Source organism: Cydia fagiglandana, chromosome 26, assembly GCF_963556715.1.
Source record: "Cydia fagiglandana chromosome 26, ilCydFagi1.1, whole genome shotgun sequence".
NCBI lineage: Eukaryota > Metazoa > Arthropoda > Insecta > Lepidoptera > Tortricidae > Cydia > Cydia fagiglandana.
In genome coordinates this window covers 5,739,821-5,762,000 of record NC_085957.1, presented here as the reverse complement: position 1 = coordinate 5,762,000, position 22,180 = coordinate 5,739,821, and the positions used below count along the sequence as shown (strand labels likewise).

Sequence of the window (22,180 nt, the reverse complement as noted above, 5' to 3'; positions counted from 1 at the left end):
TTGATTTCCGAGGCACGTCTTTTTCTTAGACTTTATTCATCTTATACGAAGATACATATGTCTTTGCTACCATCCTCGCATACCTCTGGTGGAAATACAGCCTTAACTTTTTCGACGCCGTGTCAAACACAAAACCTGTCACGCGGACGCCACGTCACCGAAGTGTCAAAACTGAAATTGAACTTTTATGCATATGTATGTAAGTCTATGTTGCTCTGTGGTATGTGACCGATTAATCGGTCTTTGGCTTTGAGCCTGCTGTGCGAATATATCGGTCATTGGCGTCCAAAGGGTTAAGAGTATCTTTTTGAACAAATAAAAAAATAGTTTTTAGTCATAAAGTCCCTTTATTTCATGTATGTTTTAGTGTCCTTTTTTATGTAAACATAGAGGTACAATAACATAGAGATGACACGGGGGAGGGGCCAAACGACCGAACGGGATGCATTTATGGAAATTTCAGTAGGAGTAGCAGAGAAAGCGGTATTATTGCTTGTCCTTGTCACAGTCTCACTTTTTGTTTGTTCCCCACCAAAAATTTAGTATGGTCTATGGTGGGCAACAAATAACCCGACCTAATTACGTAGACTGTTTTTGGTATGTTGTCAGGAATGTTAAAACGTGTTTTTAATATTGTCGCTTTGCGTATGTTTTGTCCCTCACGGAGGCACGCGTATAGCTCATCTATGTAATACTAGATCTATGTATACAAATCATAAGCCAACTTTACAGCATGTACATCTTGTCGGCGGCCATTTTGTTTTCACACCACACTGGCTGCGTCAGCGCCATCTCTTGCTGTGGTGGGGCAGGCTGCGTCTGTAAAGATAAATGGAGTTATTCATAAACTCGTTATATACTGGCCTGAATTAGCTATGAATCGTTTGTCTTTATCTGTCATTTAGTTCTATGAATTTGTAAGAAAGGGATAAAACATAATTTATTATAATACGGATATACGGGTTACACAAAACCTTAACAAATTAAACCCTAAACCACAGAAGAAATAGCACTACCGTACAGAAAGGACACTTCCTACAAACCGGAAGTTTGACAGCGATTCAGGGTCGAATCATGCTATCCCTTTCTAATATATGGCACTATCCCTTTCGGCTATTTAGGGTTGTCAAAAATCAAGTGCTATCTGTGGTCGTGCACGCACAAGGAAGTCAAGTGGTGCCAACCCTAATAATTGCTCGGAGCAATGCTGAGCCAAACGGAGCCGAGTTCGACCCAAGTCAGGAGTGTCTCCCCACTGCCTAAACCTGCCTCAAGAATCACTCTGTTGATAGGTGAAAACTGCATGAAAGTCGGTTCAGTAGTTTTTGAATTTATCGCGAACATACATACACACAAACAGACAAGACGCGGCGGGGGTGTCTGTGTAAGGAGATGGCGGTACGACTTGGACGCATTCTACCCCAAATGGTGGGAAAATGCCGATGACAGGGTCGAGTGGGGAAAACGAGGGGAGGCCTTTGCCCAGCAGTGGGACACCAAAGTAGGCTAACAAAAAAAACCGGGCAAGTGCGAGTCGGACTCGCGCACGAAGGGTTCCGTACCATAAAGCAAAAAAAAAACGGAAAAAAATGCAAAAAGAAAACGGTCACCCATCCAAGTACTGACCACGCCCGACGTTGCTTAACTTTGGTCAAAAATCACGTTTGCTGTATGGGAGCCCCTCTTAAATCTTTATTTTATTCTGTTTTTAGTATTTGTTGTTATAGCGGCAACAGAAATACATCATCTGTGAAAATTTCAACTGTCTAGCTATCACGGTTCGTGAGATACAGCCTGGTGACAGACAGACGGACAGACGGACGGACAGCGAAGTCTTAGTAATAGGGTCCCGTTTTACCCTTTGGGTACGGAACCCTAAAAAGGCGTAGTGATATACTTAGTTATAATAAGGATATCGTAAGTTGACTACCGATGGTTTGGTGTCCCGGCGCTTGCCCCGAGCACGCTTGGGCCACGGTTTCTTGAGGTGCACGTACGTGATGTGTGCACGCTTCTCGCTCGCGTGCTTGAAACACTTTCCACACATTTCGCACTTATATGGTTTTAGGCCGGTGTGACTCTGCAAGGAAATAATTAAAATAAATCTTATGTCAAAACTATTTTCACTTGTTTATCAATATTAAAAGAGAATATAGTGTATAGAGAGTTACTGTCATGGTAAATTATGTAGCCACGCCACAGTATATTTACTGCCATCTTTCGACAGAAGATTAAAACTGTTAGAACGCCATTTGACTTTGATCCTTATTCTTTCACTGATATGGGTTATCTTGTTAAATATTAATATTAACGTTGTTGAATATTATTTTTTGTAACCTGTTATGTGCTTCCTGCGAGGTGTGTTATGTGCGTAGTGTAATGAAATTAAAACTTACCCCCATATGTCTGGTCCGGTTGCTAGCTGTAGAGAACCCATTGACTAGGAATCCTCTCAGAACCGAGTTTAGAGCAATTATTTCATGCAACCGATGATGCCAAAAATGCAGGGGTGCGCGGGACGAGGTGAGCGAAGTCCCGTGCCGTGATTGGTCCGTTCAAAGACACGGACGTCACACAAAGACACTTTCGACTCGAACATGGAGTAAAATTACCGTATGCGTGGCAGAGGGGGTAGCGCGACTATGCTCAGTCTGGAGGATGTTCTGTCTGTGAGAGAACCGCTTGCAGCAAGCCGTGCAAGCGTGCTGCGGGCGTGTAGAGTGTAACCTTCTGTGAGCGATCAGTCTGTATCTCTCTCTCCTACAAGTCGAGCTAAATCTTACCGCCATATGTCTGGTCCGGTTGCTGGCTGTAGAGAACCGCTTGCCGCAAGCCGTGCAAGCGTGCTGCGGGCGTGTAGAGTGTAATCTTCGATGAGCGATCAGTCGGTATCTCTCTCTACAAGTCGAGCTAAAACTTACCGCCATATGTCTGGTCCGGTTGCTGGCGGTAGAGAACCGCTTGCCGCAAGCCGTGCAAGCGTGCTGCGGGCGTGCAGAGTGTAACCTTCGATGAGCGATCAGTCGGTATATCTCTCTCTACAAGTCGAGCTAAAACTTACCGCCATATGTCTGGTCCGGTTGCTGGCGGTAGAGAACCGCTTGCCGCAAGCCGTGCAAGCGTGCTGCGGGCGTGCAGAGTGTAACCTTCGATGAGCGATCAGTCGGTATATCTCTCTCTACAAGTCGAGCTAAAACTTACCGCCATATGTCTGGTCCGGTTGCTGGCTGTGAGAGAACCGCTTGCCGCAAGCCGTGCAAGCGTGCTGCGGGCGTGCAGAGTGTAACCTTCGATGAGCGATCAGTCGGTATCTCTCTCTCCTACAAGTCGAGCTAAAACTTACCGCCATATGTCTGGTCCGGTTGCTGGCTGTAGAGAACCGCTTGCCGCAAGCCGTGCAAGCGTGCTGCGGGCGTGTAGAGTGTAACCTTCGATGAGCGATCAGCCGGTATCTCTCTCCTACAAGTCGAGCTAAAACTTACCGCCATATGTCTGGTCCGGTTGCTGGCTGTAGAGAACCGCTTGCCGCAAGCCGTGCAAGCGTGCTGCGGCCGTGTAGAGTGTAACCTTCGATGAGCGATCAGTCGGTATCGTCGCTGGAAGCTTTTGTCGCATTGCTGGCATTTGAAGAGTTTGCCGTCTGTGTGTGTGGAGCTGTGGTCTTGTAGGAGGGCGAGGCTCTGTGGAAATAAAACATCCATACTAATTACTAATATTATAAATGCGAAAGTGTGTCTGTCTGTCTGTCTGTCTGCCTGTCTGTTACCTCTTCACGCTTAAACCGCTGAACGGATTTAGTTTAAATTTGGCATAGAGATAGTTTAAGTCCCGGTGAAGGACATACGATAGTTTTTATATCAGAAGTCATCCCTAAAGAGGGTGAAAAAGGGGAAAATGAGAAAATTAATGAAGTGCCTGTTAATTGATGTAAACAATTAAGCATATTATGCTCGAATTGCTATTAGATTTTATCCAGGCGCTGTACTTACTCTAGCTGCTGGTACTAATTCCACGCAGACGAAGTCGCGGCCAAAAGCTAGTATGTTATATGGTGAAAGAAATGTGCGAGGATGCGTAGCGAGAGATGTGTCTGTTAAGAACCAATAGAATATTGCCGACTGCCCCGAGTGGAGCGAGGATAGGTAAATGAAGTGATTGCCTTGGACCCGACAAGACTGGTTCCTAACATACATTTTACGTCAAAAATGTGACAGCTACGTAGGAAGTGGCGCCCCCATTTAATTTCAACTATTTTATTTCGCACTGTACAGTACACATTCCTCGCATATATCTCTTGTGGAAATACAGCCCAAGTGTGTTCTTTTTAGTTTTTTTAATTTACATACATACTTTCTAATTGCAAACGCTAATTTTAGAAGTCTTTTTTTTAATTTATTTTTTAGGACAGTCTTATTTTTATATGTACATACAGGGTGGCCAAATAAGAGGTATACACTTTATTTTTGAAATTTTATTCTATAAAACATAAAAAATATTAAGTATTCCTTGTTAAATATAATATGTAGGGTCAGCAATTACACATGGAAAATAATGTCAGACAAATGTCCACCTCTAGCAGCATGGCAGATGCGCAGATCGCGTTTTCATCACTTTTTCACACATTTCTGGCGTTATCTCAGCGACAGTGTTTCGAATATTTTGTTTTAATTGCTGAAGGTTCGTTGGCCTATTAGCATAGACACGTCCCTTTAGATAGCCCCACAGAAAAAAGTCAGGAGCTGTTAAATCAGGCGATCTTGGGGGCCATCAATGTCACCGTTTCTCGAAATTAATCGACCGGGAAACGTTATTTTTAATGTTTCTATTGTAACTCGTGCCGTGTGACACGTGGCCCCGTCTTGCTCCGTCGTAAAACGCTCCATAATAAATTTGCCGTATCTACACAAACTAATTTTCATGCAATAACTGTCATATTTACCGCCAAAATAAAATGGCGGCAAAAAAAAGTTGTATACCTCTAAGTTGGCCACCCTGTATAATATATAGCGACCCGCCCCGGTTTCGTACGGGTTAACAAATAAGGAAATTAAACACTTAACCCTTCGTATGTCTAAGCACGGATCAGTGCGCATTAATTAACCTCTAGCGGCCCACCATACAAGGAAAATTGGCAATCGAATTTGAATCAACGGTATTAGAAAATAAAGTTGAATTTGTTTTGTTTTAAAATCGAACGAAACAAAATAAAATAAACTCTATTCCATTTCATTAAGATTTAAATTTCATTGGAGGTAATTTGTACTAGTATTAGGACATTGAACCCCAAGAGGTTAAAAAATCCATTGTTTAATACAATAGGTTTAAATTCCTTCACACTGATCAGTGCTTATACACCGTGGCGTAGCTAGCATGGGTGGCACCCGGTGCTGAAATTGTGGGTGTCACCCCAAAATTCAAACAAAATTGTAAAATATATTTAAAAAGAGTAATTGTAATTTTTGTTAAATAGCTCAGGATTTACTCCATCGCTTTCATTGCACTGATGTTCACGGTCGGGTGTCACCCCTAAATGGGTGACACCCGGGGCGGACCGCTCCCGCCGCCCCCCCCCCCCCCCTAGCTACGCCACTGCTTATACATACGAAGAGTTAAAGCTTCCTCAAGAATCACTCTATTGGTTATAAAACCGCATGAAAATCCGTTCAGTAGTTTTTGAGGCAACTGCTGGGCTTGGTGGTAACTACTGGGATTTTTTCCCCAGGAGTTACCAGTGGTAAAAGGTGGGAAAAAAATTCCCAGTAGTTACCACTGGTAAGAACTTGGTGGTAACTAGTGGGAATAACCCGAACATACAAACACACAAACAGACAGCGGTGGGGGACTTCGTTTTATAAGTTATAGTCCGTAGTTTTGTAACTGAGCCCGAGCTAATCCTATTGTCTATTGTTAAGTAAAACCGCTCGTGCCACGTGCCACAACCACCTGCATAAAAACCTGCGTAATTCGGTTACTGAGTGCCGGCGAGTCGAACGCTACAGAACCAGTCTAAAATGTGTCATCGAGATGCGTAACAAAGGCGCGTTATCGGAGAGCGCACTTACACTGGTTTTTTGAGCGTTGGACTAGCCCGCGCTCAGGTGCCAAATATAATAATTATGACCCTTTTTTGCAGGTAAGTAGCACGTGCGGTTTTACTTAACAATAGACAATAGGATTAGCCGCCGGGCCCTGTTACAAAACTACGCACTATACCTGGAACATCTTCCCGCACACTTCGCACATGCTCTTGGTCTTCATCGAGGGGTAGTTGGTTCGATTCTTGTCCGGGTGACTCCGCCGGAAGTGGCGGTAGTATGCGAGAGAGTCCGGAAGTTGCATGTCACACTAGAAAAAGAAACCTTAATGTTTTCCCAATTATGATATGTATAATAGTAGCGAACAATTTCAATTAATTTATTTATAAAATAATAATTTTACACGTCACATCATAAAAATATATCACAATTAACAGTAAATCACACACATAATTACCTACATATAAAACAATAATTTTGTGGTATCTATATCTACATATATCTCATGCTCATTTTTGTCGAGTATGAATGTAGGCAGTTAGTGGTTTGACTTTATACTTTTTTTTAATAACTAGGTAGGTACAGTCACCTGCAATAATATGTTACTCTTCGAAGGCCGCAAAAATATGTGACACGCTCTTATGGCTCTATAAATAAGATCGTGTCAGATATTTTTGCGGCCTTCGTTGTGTAACATATTATTGCAGGTGAATGTACATACTTTTTACTTACAATCTTATTCGAATAGTATTCGTGTATAAATCAGACTAACAAGTATGAAAATCTCTTCAATAATTTTCGTAAATACTATAATAGCCTTCGTTCCTTCCAATGTGCATTATGCATTAGAATCTATACTCTTTGTCAATGAAATTGAGCAGCATTTTTTTTGTCAAAGTTTCGAACAAATTACATTCAACTTTATTTACATTGAAAATAGATTAAAACTTTCTTAGCGAAAATATTGTACAGTCAACTGTAAAAAACCGGGCAAGTGCGAGTCGGACTCGCGCACGAAGGGTTCCGTACCATAATGAAAAAAAAAAAAAACGGTCACCCATCCAAGTACTGACCCCTCCCGACGTTGCTTAACTTTGGTCAATTGGTCAAAAATCACGTTTGTTGTATGGGAGCCCCATTTAAATCTTTATTTTATTCTGTTTTTAGTATTTGTTGTTATAGCGGCAACAGAAATACATCATCTGTGAAAATTTCAACTGTCTAGCTATCACGGTTCGTGAGATACAGCCTGGTGACAGACGGACGGACGGACGGACGGACGGACGGACGGACGGACGGACGGACAGCGAAGTCTTAGTAATAGGGTCCCGTTTTACCCTTTGGGTACGGAACCCTAAAAATCTGGGTGTACAAATCATCTCAAAAATATGTCCCATAACTCTTATGTCAATTAATGAATTAAGAACTATGGGACATATTTTTGAGTAGGTACGGGCCACTTGCACCATTCTACTAATCCAGGGATAACCGGTTACACCTGGAGTTGCCATGGTTACCAGTACAATTTGACATTAGGTTAGCGGTTTAACCTCTTAACCCCGGGTTTGTGGGTTGGTGCAAGTGGGCCTAAGTGTCTACTGTCTACACTCACATTTTTACAGTTGACTGTACGGCGGGCGGTATAAAGAAAGTCATTCTTGGTAACACGTCAGGGTCCCGCGAATAACTTTACATACGAGAAAAACCGGGCAAGTGCGAGTCGGACTCGCGCACGAAGGGTTCCGTACCATAACGCAAAAAACAAAACAAAAAAAAATCAAAAATAAAACGGTCACCCATCCAAGTACTGACCACTCCCGACGTTGCTTAACTTTGGTCAAAATCACGTTTGTTGTATGGGAGCCCCATTTAAATCTTTATTTTATTCTGTTTTTAGTATTTGTTGTTATAGCGGCAACAGAAATACATCATCTGTGAAAATTTCAACTGTCTAGCTATCACGGTTCGTGAGATACAGCCTGGTGACAGACGGACGGACGGACGGACGGACAGCGAAGTCTTAGTAATAGGGTCCCGTTTTACCCTTTGGGTACGGAACCCTAAAAACCAATCTACATGAGTACCTGTTCGCACGGAATGGGACCCTCGGGCTTGTCCGTCCTGCTCCGACGAGTTTTGCTGTCTTTCTCACACTCGTCTGCGAGGCGCCGGCCTCGTTTTCGACATCCGTTCTCTTTCCTATCCCTAGAAAGGTAAAATCATAAATAAAAAAAGAAAAGAAAAAAAAAGGAAAAAGAAAGCTATAATCATAAGATAAAAAGTATTATTTTTCGCGAGTTTTAGCTAGTATTCGGGGCAATGTTATTTTCACGCCACTGCTCGGAAATATGTGACTTTATCTATTTAAAGGGACCTTATTGTCGATGGCGCTTACGCCATTATTAACGATGCTCCGATATAAATACAATGCCGCGAGACGCTGTGCGGCGTAAGCGCCATCGACAATAAGGTCCCTTTTCATAGATAATGGCCCTGTAAACGTTATTCGCCGCTCCTTTGATTGGTTGAAGAATGACAGCCACTGTAATCAGTTTATGAGTTTTCTGAGAGCCGAGAATCTACTCGTTATCCCTCTGACCGCCACAGTCGGCTGTGGACGTCATCGGAATCTTGCCAAGGACGACAACTACAGCCGTCAGCTTCGCCAATGCAATAGGGACTTACGCGGGACTACGTAAAGTTTAAATTCGCTTGAATAATCGCGATCGCCTGGCATCCGGGGCACGGCATATTCCTTTGCCGTCTGGCGTTCAAGTAGGGTTGCCAGATCGAAAGGCGCTATTTATCGGGAAACAATATTAATTTTTAGGGATTTTGGGATTTAAGTCGGGAAAAAAATACATTCAAATTAAGGTAATTGTATTAAAAACAACGATATTTTACATTATTGGCACTACGTCAGCTCGCTCCCTCGACGACAGTTCGGAACATGAAATTATTGTTTTATAACGTGAAGCTGTTTTTCGGGACAGTTTACACTTTGTCGGGAATCGGGGACACATGCTAAAAATCGGGAGAATCCCGCCAAATTCCGACCATCTGGCAACCCTGCGTTCGGGGGGTTATGGAAATCTGTTCCTGGCCCGCGGTCTCATGGTAGCATAGAGTAATGTAAGTAAAGAAAGAGTGGAAACTCCATACATCAGTTTTCTTAGCATCTAGCGTCAAGTAGCGGAATATATCAGTACTGCTACTCGACAATAGATGTCGCGGCGAACAAAAACTCTAATGCTCAACAATTTCCAGCTAATACATATTATAACTGGATTACTCGGAACTCTATTTTCAACTCCTGCTTCTAATATTGCTTGTAAATTGTTTTAGCAGTACATTTTTCGTCAGTAGCGACAAGCGACACTTGTGCCATCTGGTGTCAAGTAGCGGTACTGATAGTTCCACTACTTGATGTTAGATGTCGACTACGAAATAACGCGCGTGTTGGTAAGAAAGCTGATGTATGGAGTTACTCTTTCTTTACTTATATTACTCTATGATGGTAGTAATGAATTTTTTTTTTATTATGAATGGGCTTACTCATGGCCACAGACTAGCCGAGGCGTAGACGTGGCCTACGATGGAGCGAGCTCGCCCAGAAGGGTGCCTGTTCACTCTTGATTTGAAGGTTGCCGGGTTATGAGAACACGGAAATATAGACGCCGGCAAGGAATTCCATTCCTTGGCAGTGCGCATAAGGAAAGTAGAAGCAAAGCGCTTCGTGCGAATTGGTGGAATATCTACCAAGTAAGGATGGAAACCGGCCGTGCGTCTAAAAGTCCGATGGTAGAATGGGGACGGTGGAATGAGCTCGTGTAGCTCTTGGGCACACTCCCCGAAGTGCAACCTGTAGAATACCGACAGGCTGGCGACTTGATATTTGGTGCCAAGTTTTATTATAAGTCAGTCAGTCAGTGGACTTAAGCCATAGGTATTATACATACTGTACTTAATAAACTTACGCGTCGTGTCTAGGAGATAGCTTGGTATGTTGGTCTAAAGCAGCTTGAGAAGCGAAGCGAACGTCACACCGCTGGCAGTACGGTCCGTTCTCGTCGATCTGCAAGTAATACTAGTGTTGTGCCACAGGAGGAAATTTACGATTATTTGTAGGTACTAGGGATGTAACGATACATGATTTTGCCGATACGATACCGATTTTTAACCTCGTGCCGCCCAAGAAAAAAAACGCAAGATCAGCTAAACGCCCAGTGTGCAATATATGAGCCATAATATTTTGAAGTCATAACTGCCCACGCACTTCAAACATTTTTTTTTTACAAAAAACTCGAGCAGGGTTTTTTTTATTTTTTTCTGGGTATATGTGAATAAAAATGAATACAGTAAACTTAGTTCCACCTTCGTATCTTTTGTTCATTTAAATGCACATTGGGTTTTTGATTGATGTTATTCAGTAATATAATATATTATTTTAAATCAACTTTAAGGCATGTAATCGCGATAACGTAGCCTCTGACTATTATTATTCTTCTTAAAAAGCAACATAAGTCAAAAATAATTAGAAATATTTTTTTTTAGTATTGGGTCACTTTTTATGTATGTTATATTATAACATTCATATTTGACACTGAAATGCTTTATAACGAGGTCTGAAAAATAGTTAATAAACTTCCTTAACATAACACTTCATATCCTTCTTATTTATATATAAGTTACCCATACAACCATTTCCAGTCGCCGTTACGACGCGGTGTAGACACATCTTGTGTCTGTTTCGGTCACAATTCCAGTCGCAGAGTCGTCGCCGTGTCGACACAGTTACCAGAAATGGGGAAGGGTCGACACATGACACAAAGTGACATAAAGTGTGGTCGCCGTGTGCACACATTGTTACTAGTTTGCGACTACTTTATGCCAAAATCATTCGTTCATTCGTTCATTTTGTTCCTGTCAAATGGAAACTGTCAGATGGAAAAATAGTTAAATAAAAATAAGTGACATTAATACGCCATCTCTAAAACGGATTACAAGACGTAATTATATATTGTTTGCATTTATATTACAATAGGACTTAAATTATTATGGGGAATTAAACTGCTCGAGTGATTTGATAAACTAAGTGTAATATAATCAACGCGCCACCAAATTGTTTTAGTTTAGCCGGAAATGAAATTGTTTACTTCTCAGTGCCTGTGTTCATAAATATGTTATTTGATGCATTTTTAGTACTTCGATGCGTATACTATACTTAAATAACAGAAATAACGCTTTACATACTACGAAACTTGTTAATTATGATGTATAAATATTAGAGATGCACCGGATATCCGGTTACTATCCGGTATCCGGCCTATCCGGCCACTATTTTACTATCCGGCCGGATACCGGATAGTGACCTTCTATCCGGCCGGATACCGGATAGTAACATTGCTTGATTTCGGAGTAAACAAATTGAATTTAAGAAACAGACACGGTCATAATCGTACTTGTTTATTATTTTAAAACAATTTAATCATTCCACTGACTTGCACGCGCACTCATTTTGAACCTAGAAATGAGCCCGCGCGAACGTTTACTAGGAAACAGGTCAAACCTGCAGAATGCGCACCTGAAAAACCGAAATGTAGGTATAGTTCCGCCGGCCGAATATCCGGCGGCCGGATACCGGATATTCGGCCAGTGTCCAGGCCGGATATCCGGTATCCGGTATCCGGCCAAACAACTATCCGTTGCATCTCTAATAAATATGGTTTAAGGCTGAGAAATATTGCAGTCACAAAGTAGTCGCAAATGTTTCGACTTTGTGTCGACTCTGTGTAGACACATGACACGCGCTGTCAAATGTAATAACAAAGTTACTGGATTTTCAAAATGGCTCCTTGTGTTCATTTGTTTTCAGATATTCTCAAAGTGTAAAAATGCCGTGGTCAGAGATGGGACTTAATAGATTAACTGTTTATTCGACTAATTAATGGAATTAAAAAAGTTAATCCTCAAATTTTAATCACGATTAGTTTAGTCGACCTAACATAGATTGAAATTGAATTAATCTGAACATTAATCGAATAAATTGGAAGTTGACAGGGGGCCATTTTTGTACGTAAAAATAATAGAAATGTCTTGCATGCAGATGGTAGCCAAACACTTTGTCATAAAAGTCGAAATGGGTGTCGATTTATAGGTTTTAGGGAGTGACGATTTCGAAAATGATGACCATTTTGGAATCTCAAATGGCGGCCATGCACTGTGTCATAAAAGTCGTCATGGATGTCGTTTTATACGTTTTAGGGGGCCCCAATTTTGAAAATGATGACCATTTTGGAATCCAAAATGGCGGCCATGCACTATGCCATAAAAGTCGTCAGGGGTGTCGTTTTAGAGGTTTTAGGAGGCGCAGATTTCAAAAATGATGACCATTTTGGATTCCAAGATGGCGCCCATGCACTATGTCATAAAAGTCGTCATGGGTGTCGTTTTATAGGTTTTAGGGGGCCCCGATTTCGAAAATGATGACCATTTTGAAATCCAAAATGGCGGCCATGTACTATGTCATAAAAGTCGTCATGGGTGTCGTTTTATAGGTTTTGGGGGGCACAGATTTAGAAAATGATGACTATTTTGGATTCCGAAATGGTGGCCATGCACTATGTCATAAAAGTCGTCATGGGTGTCGTTTTATAGGTTTTAGGGGGCGCAGATTTCGAAAACGATGACCATTTTGGATTCCAAGATGGCGGCCATGCACTATGTCATAAAAGTCGTCATGGATGTCGTTTTATAGGTTGTAGGGGGCCCCGCTTTCGAAAATGATGACTATTTTGGAATCCAGAATGGCGGCCATGGACTATGTCATAAAAGTCGTCATGGGTGTCGTTTTAGAGGTTTTAGGAGGCGCAGATTTCAAAAATGATGACCATTTTGGATTCCAAGATGGCGCCCATGCACTATGTCATAAAAGTCGTCATGGATGTCGTTTTATAGGTTGTAGGGGGCCCCAATTTTGAAAATGATGACCATTTTGGAATCCAAAATGGCGGCCATGCACTATGCCATAAAAGTCGTCAGGGGTGTCGTTTTAGAGGTTTTAGGAGGCGCAGATTTCAAAAATGATGACCATTTTGGATTCCAAGATGGCGCCCATGCACTATGTCATAAAAGTCGTCATGGGTGTCGTTTTATAGGTTTTAGGGGGCCCCGATTTCGAAAATGATGACCATTTTGAAATCCAAAATGGCGGCCATGTACTATGTCATAAAAGTCGTCATGGGTGTCGTTTTATAGGTTTTGGGGGGCACAGATTTAGAAAATGATGACTATTTTGGATTCCGAAATGGTGGCCATGCACTATGTCATAAAAGTCGTCATGGGTGTCGTTTTATAGGTTTTAGGGGGCGCAGATTTCGAAAACGATGACCATTTTGGATTCCAAGATGGCGGCCATGCACTATGTCATAAAAGTCGTCATGGATGTCGTTTTATAGGTTGTAGGGGGCCCCGCTTTCGAAAATGATGACTATTTTGGAATCCAGAATGGCGGCCATGGACTATGTCATAAAAGTCGTCATGGGTGTCGTTTTATAGGTTTTGGGGGGCGCAGATTTCGAAAAGGATAACCATTTTCGATTCCAAAATGGCGGCCATGCACTATGTCATAAAAGTCGTCATGGATGTCGTTTTATGGGTTTTAGGGGACCCCGATTTAGAAAATGATGACCATTTTGTAATCCAGAATGGCGGCCATGCACTATGTCATAAAAGTCGTCATGGGTGTCGTTTTATAGGTTTTGGGGGGCGCAGATTTCGAAAATGATGACCATTTTGGAATCCAAAATGGCGGCCATGCACTATGTCATAAAAGTTGTCATAGATGTCGTTTTATAGGTTTTAGGGGGGCCCCAATTTTGAAAATGATGACCATTTTGGAATCCAAAATGGCGGCCATGCACTATGCCATAAAAGTCGTCATGTGTGTCGTTTTATAGGTTTTGGGGGGCGCAGATTTAGAAAATGATGACCATTTTGGATTCCAAAATGGTGGCCATGCACTATGTCATAAAAGTCGTCATGGGTGTCGTTTTATAGGTTTTAGGGGGCACAGATTTCGAAAACGATGACCATTTTGGATTCCAAGATGGCGGCCATGCACTATGTCATAAAAGTCGTCATGGATGTCGTTTTATAGGTTTTAGGGGACGCAGATTTCGAAAATGATGGCCATTTTGGAATCCAAAATGGCGGCCATGCACTATGTCATAAAAGTTGTCATGGGTGTCGTTTTATAGGTTTTAGGGGGCCCTGATTTCGAAAATGATGACCATTTTGGAATCCAAAATGGCGGCCATGCACTATGTCATAAAAGTTGTCATGGGTGTCGTTTTATAGGTTTTAGGGGGCCCTGATTTCGAAAATGATGACCATTTTGGAATCCAAAATGGCGGCCATGCACTATGTTAAAAGTCGACATGGATGTCGTTTTGTTGGTCATGGTCATCATTTACTCACGGCTTATATGACAAAGTGCAAGGCAGACATCTTGGAATCCAAAATAGTCATCATTTTCGAATTCTGCACTCCCTAAAACCTATAAAACGATATCCATGACGACTTTTATGAGAAAGTGCACGGCACACATCTTGGATTCCAAACTGGTCATCATTTTCGAAATCGGCACTTCCTAAAATCTATAAAACGATATTCATGACGACTTTTATGACAAAATACGTAGCCGCCATCTTGGATTATAAAATGATCATCGTTTTCGAATTCTGCACTCCCTAAAACCTATAAATCGACATCCGTGACGACGCAAGTTATCTTTATTTTCAGATCTAACAAATTGCTACAGAATACAAAGGACAAAAAAAGAAGCGAGGAGGTAATGAAACAAGCAAAAATACAGATGATTCCTCGACGCAATTGGATGCTTCTTAAATTGTGTCCAGATTTTTTTGTCATAAAAGTTTTTATTTTTCACATATTACTCTCACAAGTTCCGTGACATTTTGTCCTTGTAATTTTTTAAGTAAATGTTTTTGTTTATCTATGAGGATCTCACTAGAATAATATAATCAAGGTATGTTTAAATATTTGATGATTGAAATAGTAACGCAAAAAAAAAAAAAATATTTGTGTCTTATATTCCTGCCGAAGACTTTTATTTTTCCTTTTCCTTCTACACAAGTTTGGTCAAGTAATAAGAATTTAGGGCTCTCAATTTTATTTTGACTCCTACAACAGTAAAGCTACGAGGCCATGTTTGGTATCGTTTTCGTATAAATGCGCAGTACCAAATTTAGTTATGGTATCACATTGACACCATTCCAAAGTAAAAACATATAAACTTACTTTCTTTTAAACTCCTCTTCACGCTTAAACTGCTGAACAGTTTTAATTTAAATTTAGTACACATATATTTTGAGTCCCGAGACAGGACATAATAAGTTATCTCAAAAATCATCCTTTAAAGGTGTGAAATGAGGTGTAGAGGGGAATTCAGAATTGACTTCTTGAAGTTAATACTGTTTAAGTTTAGGTTTGAAGTCATGTTTTTTTTATCATTTTTAACTAAATCAAAGATGTAGACCATCCCAAATTTAATGTAAATCGGTTCAGCGGTTATTGATTTCCCGTACAAATTTCCACGCCACTTTTCACACCTTCAAAAGATGATTTTGGTTATACAGTGGAACCTGGATAATTGCAATCTCAAGGGACCGGCCAGTTTTTGTCAATTAACGAGGTTTTTCATTTAAGCAGGTCGTGTCAATTAACGAGGTTCAAAAAATCGTTGCGTCAATTATAGAGGTTTTCATTAATAGAGGTTGCGTTCTGACAAATTTCTTTTATGGAGGTGCAAATAACTATTTAAAGTAGATTTACACGCTTACGTTCTGGGTTTCTGGTCTATACCTATATTGCTTCTATCTATACTTGCACTTTTACACTACATTAATTACCACTTTATTTTCTTATCATTTGGGTTTAAATAAATCCCTTGAATTGTAGAAGAATGTTTTATTAGAATGTTAAAAGCATACTTTGTTTTTTATGGATAAAACTATTTCACCTACTACAGGTTGTGAAAGATACCCAATAAATAATTTAAATTCTGGATAAAGATATAAATAAAATAATCATTGCTATTAAAATATTGTTTCTGCTGTCTACAACTACATTATTTCAATTACAGAGGCAACAAGTAAGACTCGTTTTAATAATAGAGGTAAAAACAAGAGCAAAATGAACGGATTTTTTAGCACAGTGTCAATTATAGAGGTCTTAAGTTGCAATATGGTCAATTACAGAGGCAAAATTATGAAAAGCACTAAAATCTAAATTGCAATTATAGAGGTTCCAAAATTTCAATTATAGAGGCCTTTTGGTCTCAAGGGACCGGGACCGGACTTTTGGTTGCAATTATTGAGGTTTTCCATTTATCCAGGTGCCAATTAACCAGGTTTCACTGTAATATCTATCCTATGTCCTGTTCCGGGACGCAAACTATTTCTATACCAAATTTCAACGAAATCGGTTCAGCGGTTAAGCGTCAAGAGGAGTTTAAAAAAAACCGGCCAAGTGCGAGTCGGACTCGCGTATTCGTACATTAAGTCCGACTCGCGCTTGACTGCACATTTCTAATAGGTTTTCCTGTAAAGAACTATTTTGTGTATTCAGACGCACGAGTGATCCCATAAGAATTCCGTTTTTGCTTTTGAGGTACGGAACCCTAAAAAGATTTTTTTTAATTTTGTGGAATGGTGTCAATGTGATACCTTAAATGGATTCAGCAACCCAGATTTATACGAAAACGATACCATACACGGCCTAGCACCTTCACTGATGTAATATATCAAGATAACATTGAGAGCCCTAAATAAACTTTCAAGAGCGGATATCTCAAAAACTATTCAACATATCGAAAAAATTGACTGAATAAACTTGTAACAAATTAAATTAACTTTCATTTTGTATAAGTGGCCATGTTGCTAAGATGCATAGTTTCCGAGATATAATCGAAAAACCGGAAAATGGGACCTTCAAAGCCCCCTCTCACCCCCCGCTCAAGGGCTACGGCCGAGGACTTTTGATATGTTCACCTCCTAACTTGTCCAAACCAAGTTAAGGAGTCAAAAATTGTGTTCCGAGCATTTCCCTCTACAACTTTATTGAGCATTCGTTGCCTGGCCTAGTAGCGTATTGCATTTCTTTAAAAACTTTTCTGTAAAAGGTTGACGGGTGTTGGGTGTTTATATGGTTTTGGTCGATTTTTATCATTCGCATCGCCCATGATGACTTACTAGAATTACAAGCACACGAGACACTAATTGTAGTTTGACAAACCTTGGTTTTCAAGAGGTATTTTATATTGACATTTGCTGTCACAAATTTGCTGTCAGATTTAGTCGCAAACCGCACGCAAAGTGCACACAAATGTGTCGACACCTTGTTACGGAAAAGTGTAGACACGGCGACGACACTTTGTTTCGAAACAATTCTAGACACATTGTGTGGACTCTGTTACGACACATCTGACATTTAGTTACCACTTTGATGATTCTGCGACTGGAATGGTTATATGGGTATTGTATGTTTGCTGTATTTCAGTATCACTTTCTTCGAAACTTTATTTTTCACTAAGACTGATATATTTAGTTCATCACTAGAAAGTTGGTATTCAGGATCACAAATTTTATTATGTGATGGCAAAAAGTCTTCCAGAGCTCGTATTCAACAAATAAATCATCATGCAGACCTAAAAATAAACTATCAAAAGAACCTTCAGTTGTAGGTTATATTATGTATTTTTATAACAGTAGCGCCCAGTGTGCAATCTGATGAACATAATCTTACGATTAAGAAAAATAAATATTTTTTTTTCCTTTGTAAAAAATAACAGTATATTTCAATAAAACAAACATTTAGGATAATTTTTATGTCACTCTGTAAACGAAAAAAGCCATTATTCATTTAATAAATCAAGATTATATACCCATGTGTCGCGCGTGTTTGAATAATTGCGGAAGTACAACACTGTTGATGAATATCTGTCAAACGTCAGCTATCAAAATGGTTGCCACTGAACCGACCATTCACGACGTCTAGGTAAATTCCAAATTTGCGCGAAAATTTAAAACTGACATCTGATAAACTTTTATGTACAGCGTATTGCACACTGGGCGTTTAGCTCTGAATTTAATTTCTAAAGTCTGGGCAGTTATGCTGAGTGTCACTTTGTACAATGTATTGCACATTGGGCGGCACGAGGTTAAAGTAAATAATCGGTGATACCGATATCAATGGCTCAGTAGTTAGTTAATAAATAAAATAAATAAGGAATTATATACTTAATATGCATAAAACATACTTATGTATAATAGACACTCGATTTTGTGAAGTGTGAAAAACTGTTAAACAAATAAAGAAAAATGCCAAATCAAAATCAAAGAAAACATTTATTTAGGTAACCACCAAGCAATCAATGCAAAAGTAAATCCAAATCAATAATTATAGTTCGTTTAAGGTAGATTTTTTGTTATGGAAACAAAGTTAATTCAAATAATAATTTGAATAAGCAGCGTGATTCATTTCGCGCGGTTTTCAAACTGTGATATCGGCTGAATTTAAATCGGCGATGCCGATATATCGGTCTGCCGATTATATCGGTATCGGTATCGTTACATCCCTAGTAGGTACCTACATTAAGCCTTTATTGACTCTTAATTCGACCACATTTTAATAGGCTACTTTCCTACTAGTCAAATCAGCTTCTTTTTTAGAACTGTCAAAACGATTTGCTAATATGGAATTTATATGAAAACGAATGTAGTCACGGTCAACTCACGTACTTTTTATACTTCAATCCAAGTTATTAAATAGAAATTGTGCTTAAAAATAACTGATGTCTATGTTTTTCTAATAATTATCTGGTGCTTTGTTTCGTGCACGGTGTGAAATAATTTATTTAAAGTAGAGGAAACATACCTATTGATCCCAATGTGTCAATGTACAGCCGCCATCTGACACACGTGAGGTTATGTGGGGGAGGGGGGATAGCCATAAAACCTCATCAAATATCACCAAGGAGGAGGGGGGCTCGAAAAGTAGCCGAAAACACCTTGATGATATTTTATGATTGTCAACATGCTCTTACATTAGGAATGACATATTTATTATACAACTGTTTACTTTGTGACTTTGTTTGTGTGTGTGTGTTTATTACTGTGTGACAACCAATTACGATCCTTGTAGCTTGAAATAAATGCATTTTATTTTTTTATTATTGTATTACAGTTTAGTCGCTCGTGGCACAATTCCCGCGGAGTAATTTTTGAGCTTTGTTAGCGACGTGTTATTACCGGCTGATGGTTGAAGCGATGTTTTAGTTTCTTGTGTAGCTGCAGGCCTTTTTCACTGACGAACGAGTGTCCGCACAGCGCGCAAACCCAATCTGAAGGATGCTTGATACGTATGTGCCCCATGTACGTTGAGAATTTGCTGCGGAGGGACATAAGTATTTATTAGAATAAGCGCCACTTGCACTAACCCAGGGTTAACCGGTTAAACCGTTAACAAAGTGTCAAATTGTACTGGTAACCATAGTAACTCCAGGTTTAACCGGTTAGCCCCGGATTAGTGGAATGGTGCAAGTGGCCCGAAGGGCTGATTTAGACGGCGCGTGAAATCGCATGCGATTTTAGTTACATTGCGGACTGTTGGTTGCACGCGCTGGTGGCCAAGCGGTAAGAGCGTGCGACTTTGCAATCTGGAGGTCGCGGGTTCAAACCCCGGCTCGTGCCAATGAGTTTTTCGGAACTTATGTAAGAAATATTATTTGATATTTACCAGTCGCTTTTCGGTGAAGGAAAACATCGTGAGGAAACCGGACTAATCCCAATAAGGCCTAGTTTACCCTCTGGGTTGGAAGGTCAGATGGCAGTCGCTTTCGTAAAAACTAGTGGCTATGCCAATTCTTGGGATTAGTTGTCAAGCGGACCCCAGGCTCCCATGAGCTGTGGCAAAATGCCGGGACAACGCGAGGAGGAAGAAGAGCGGACTGTTGGTTGCGTCCAATTCAACCGATCGATCAAAAACCGCAATGTAATAAAACTCGTATGCGAGTTCTCGCGTCGTCTAAATGAGCCGTTATAATTGTTAAAATGTCTATCGCTTTTTAGGGTTCCGTACCCAAAGGGTAAAACGGGACCCTATTACTAAGACTTCGCTGTCCGTCTGTCCGTCCGTCCGTCCGTCTGTCTGTCACCAGGCTGTATCTCACGAACCGTGATAGCTAGACAGTTGAAATTTTCACAGATGATGTATTTCTGTTGCCGCTATAACAACAAATACTAAAAACAGAATAAAATAAAGATTTAAGTGGGGCTCCCATACAGAAAACGTGATTTTTGACCAAAGTTAAGCAACGTCGGGCGTGGTCAGTATATACTTGGATGGGTGACAGTTTTCTTTTTGCATTTTTTTCTGTTTTTTTTTTATTTATGGTACGGAACCCTTCGTGCGCGAGTCCGACTCGCACTTGCCCGGTTTTTTAGCTCATTATTTGAGCGTTAGTTCCAAATTACTTTCGTGAACCGATTTCAATGTTAATCAACTAACAATAACTGTAATGCGACGTGATTTTCAAGCACTATCACATATAAAAAAAACCGGGCAAGTGCGAGTCGGACTCGCGCACGAAGGGTTCCGTACCATAATGCAAAAAAAAACAAAAAAAAAAAGCAAAAAAAAATACATCATCTGTGAAAATTTCAACTGTCTAGCTATCACGGTTCGTGAGATACAGCCTGGTGACAGACGGACGGACGGACGGACGGACAGCGAAGTCTTAGTAATAGGGTCCCGTTTTACCCTTTGGGTACGGAACCCTAGTATTTGTTGTTATAGCGGCAACAGAAATACATCATCTGTGAAAATTTCAACTGTCTAGCTATCACGGTTCGTGAGATACAGCCTGGTGACAGACGGACGGACGGACGGACGGACAGCGGAGTCTTAGTAATAGGGTCCCGTTTTACCCTTTGGGTACGGAACCCTAAAAATATCAGGGGACATCTTACATAGATCAATCTAGCCCCAAACTAAGCAAAGCTTGTACTATGGCTGCTAGGCGACGATATACATACTTATAAGTATGTATATCGTATATACATAGAAAACACCCATGACTCAGGAACAAATATTTGTGATATGTGTTAAATTTGTTAAATATCAAAGACGTCGCCATCTACACGAGTATAGGCCGAAGGTATGGCACCATCGCTCGAATAGACGGCGTTCTAAAAGTTTTAATCGAAAGATGGCAGTAAATTTACTGTGACTACAAAATTTAGTTTGACAATACTCCTCTATTTAAATTCTCTTTGCTTACACAAAGTCTTCTTGACAGTGCGGGCACTGGTAACGCGTTCCGTTGTGCCATTCCTCATGTAGCTTAGCCGCGTGTCTAAAACAATATACATAGTTAAAATTATTATTGACTTCAAGTGGGGTCCCTTTGTTTCCCATAAAGTTTTAAGTCATAATGTATTGTTTGTCATATTATTGTTAGTCATAAAACTGAAACCGTTAACTTTTCAGGATTTTCGTAAGGATATTCTATAGATAGGTTAGGTTAGGTTTGTATTATGGAAATCCTGAAAAGTTACGCGTTTCTGAGAAAAACCAATTATGACTAACGAAAATTCGGACAAACAATACATTATGACTTAAAACTATTTGGGAAACAATAGAGACCCACTTCAAGTACCTCGGTTCGCTGGTACAGTCAACTGTAAAAATATGGGTGTACAAATCATCTCAAACATATGTCCCCATAACTCTTATGTCAGTGAATTAAATAATGATTTTCATTTATTTCAGAAATTAAATTTCCATAACATATTAGTAGCTTGTTATTACTATCTTAACCAATGTTAGTGACTAAGTATGTTATGTGCTTTATTTAGCTTTTATAAACATGTAGGGCTACTCCAGCACTCCCACAAAGCGCCATCTATGCCACAGTACACTAAGGGTCGGTTGCACCAAACTGTTCGTATCGTTAAAGAGTTCGCTAAATGTTTATGTATGGAACGTTTCATAGTAAAGCGCCGGGGCGCGCCGGCTGACGTTGATCAGTCTGTCAAATGTGGTTGGTGCAACTGGCCCTAAGA

The 22,180-nt window shown here is 40.3% G+C and overlaps 2 protein-coding genes across 2 annotated transcripts in view; both read right to left on the bottom strand.

The window, feature by feature from the left end:
• Positions 1-377: 377 nt before the first annotated feature.
• On the bottom strand, positions 378-2,927 carry LOC134677328 (zinc finger protein 22-like). The gene is made up of 3 exons (XM_063535763.1): positions 2,784-2,927; positions 1,928-2,080; positions 378-813 (listed from the first exon to the last, which is right to left on the bottom strand). Exons 1-3 carry the CDS (start codon positions 2,925-2,927, stop codon positions 727-729), a joined length of 384 nt encoding a protein of 127 aa, XP_063391833.1. The 3' UTR covers positions 378-726.
• Positions 2,928-3,324: 397 nt separating this feature from the next.
• Positions 3,325-22,180, bottom strand: part of LOC134677405 (zinc finger protein ZFP2-like) — a 28,938-nt gene continuing 10,082 nt past the window's right edge. Inside the window, exons 7-12 of the mRNA XM_063535859.1 lie at positions 21,397-21,471; positions 19,367-19,505; positions 10,013-10,110; positions 8,120-8,240; positions 6,214-6,345; positions 3,325-3,680 (exon numbers count right to left, since the gene is read on the bottom strand). Coding sequence (XP_063391929.1) covers positions 3,333-3,680; positions 6,214-6,345; positions 8,120-8,240; positions 10,013-10,110; positions 19,367-19,505; positions 21,397-21,471 — 913 coding nt within the window. The 3' untranslated portion in view covers positions 3,325-3,332. The remainder of the gene's footprint in view (positions 3,681-6,213; positions 6,346-8,119; positions 8,241-10,012; positions 10,111-19,366; positions 19,506-21,396; positions 21,472-22,180) is intronic.

Coding starts and splice junctions, on each gene's coding strand:
- LOC134677328 (XM_063535763.1), bottom strand. CDS start 2,927: ATGGCGGTAAGTTTTAGCTCGACTTGTAGAGAGAGATACCGACTGATC. Junction 2,081..2,783: donor ACCGGACCAGACATATGGCG/GTAAGATTTAGC, acceptor ATTTCCTTGCAG/AGTCACACCGGCCTAAAACC. Junction 814..1,927: donor GGGACACCAAACCATCGGTA/GTCAACTTACGA, acceptor TTACAGACGCAG/CCTGCCCCACCACAGCAAGA.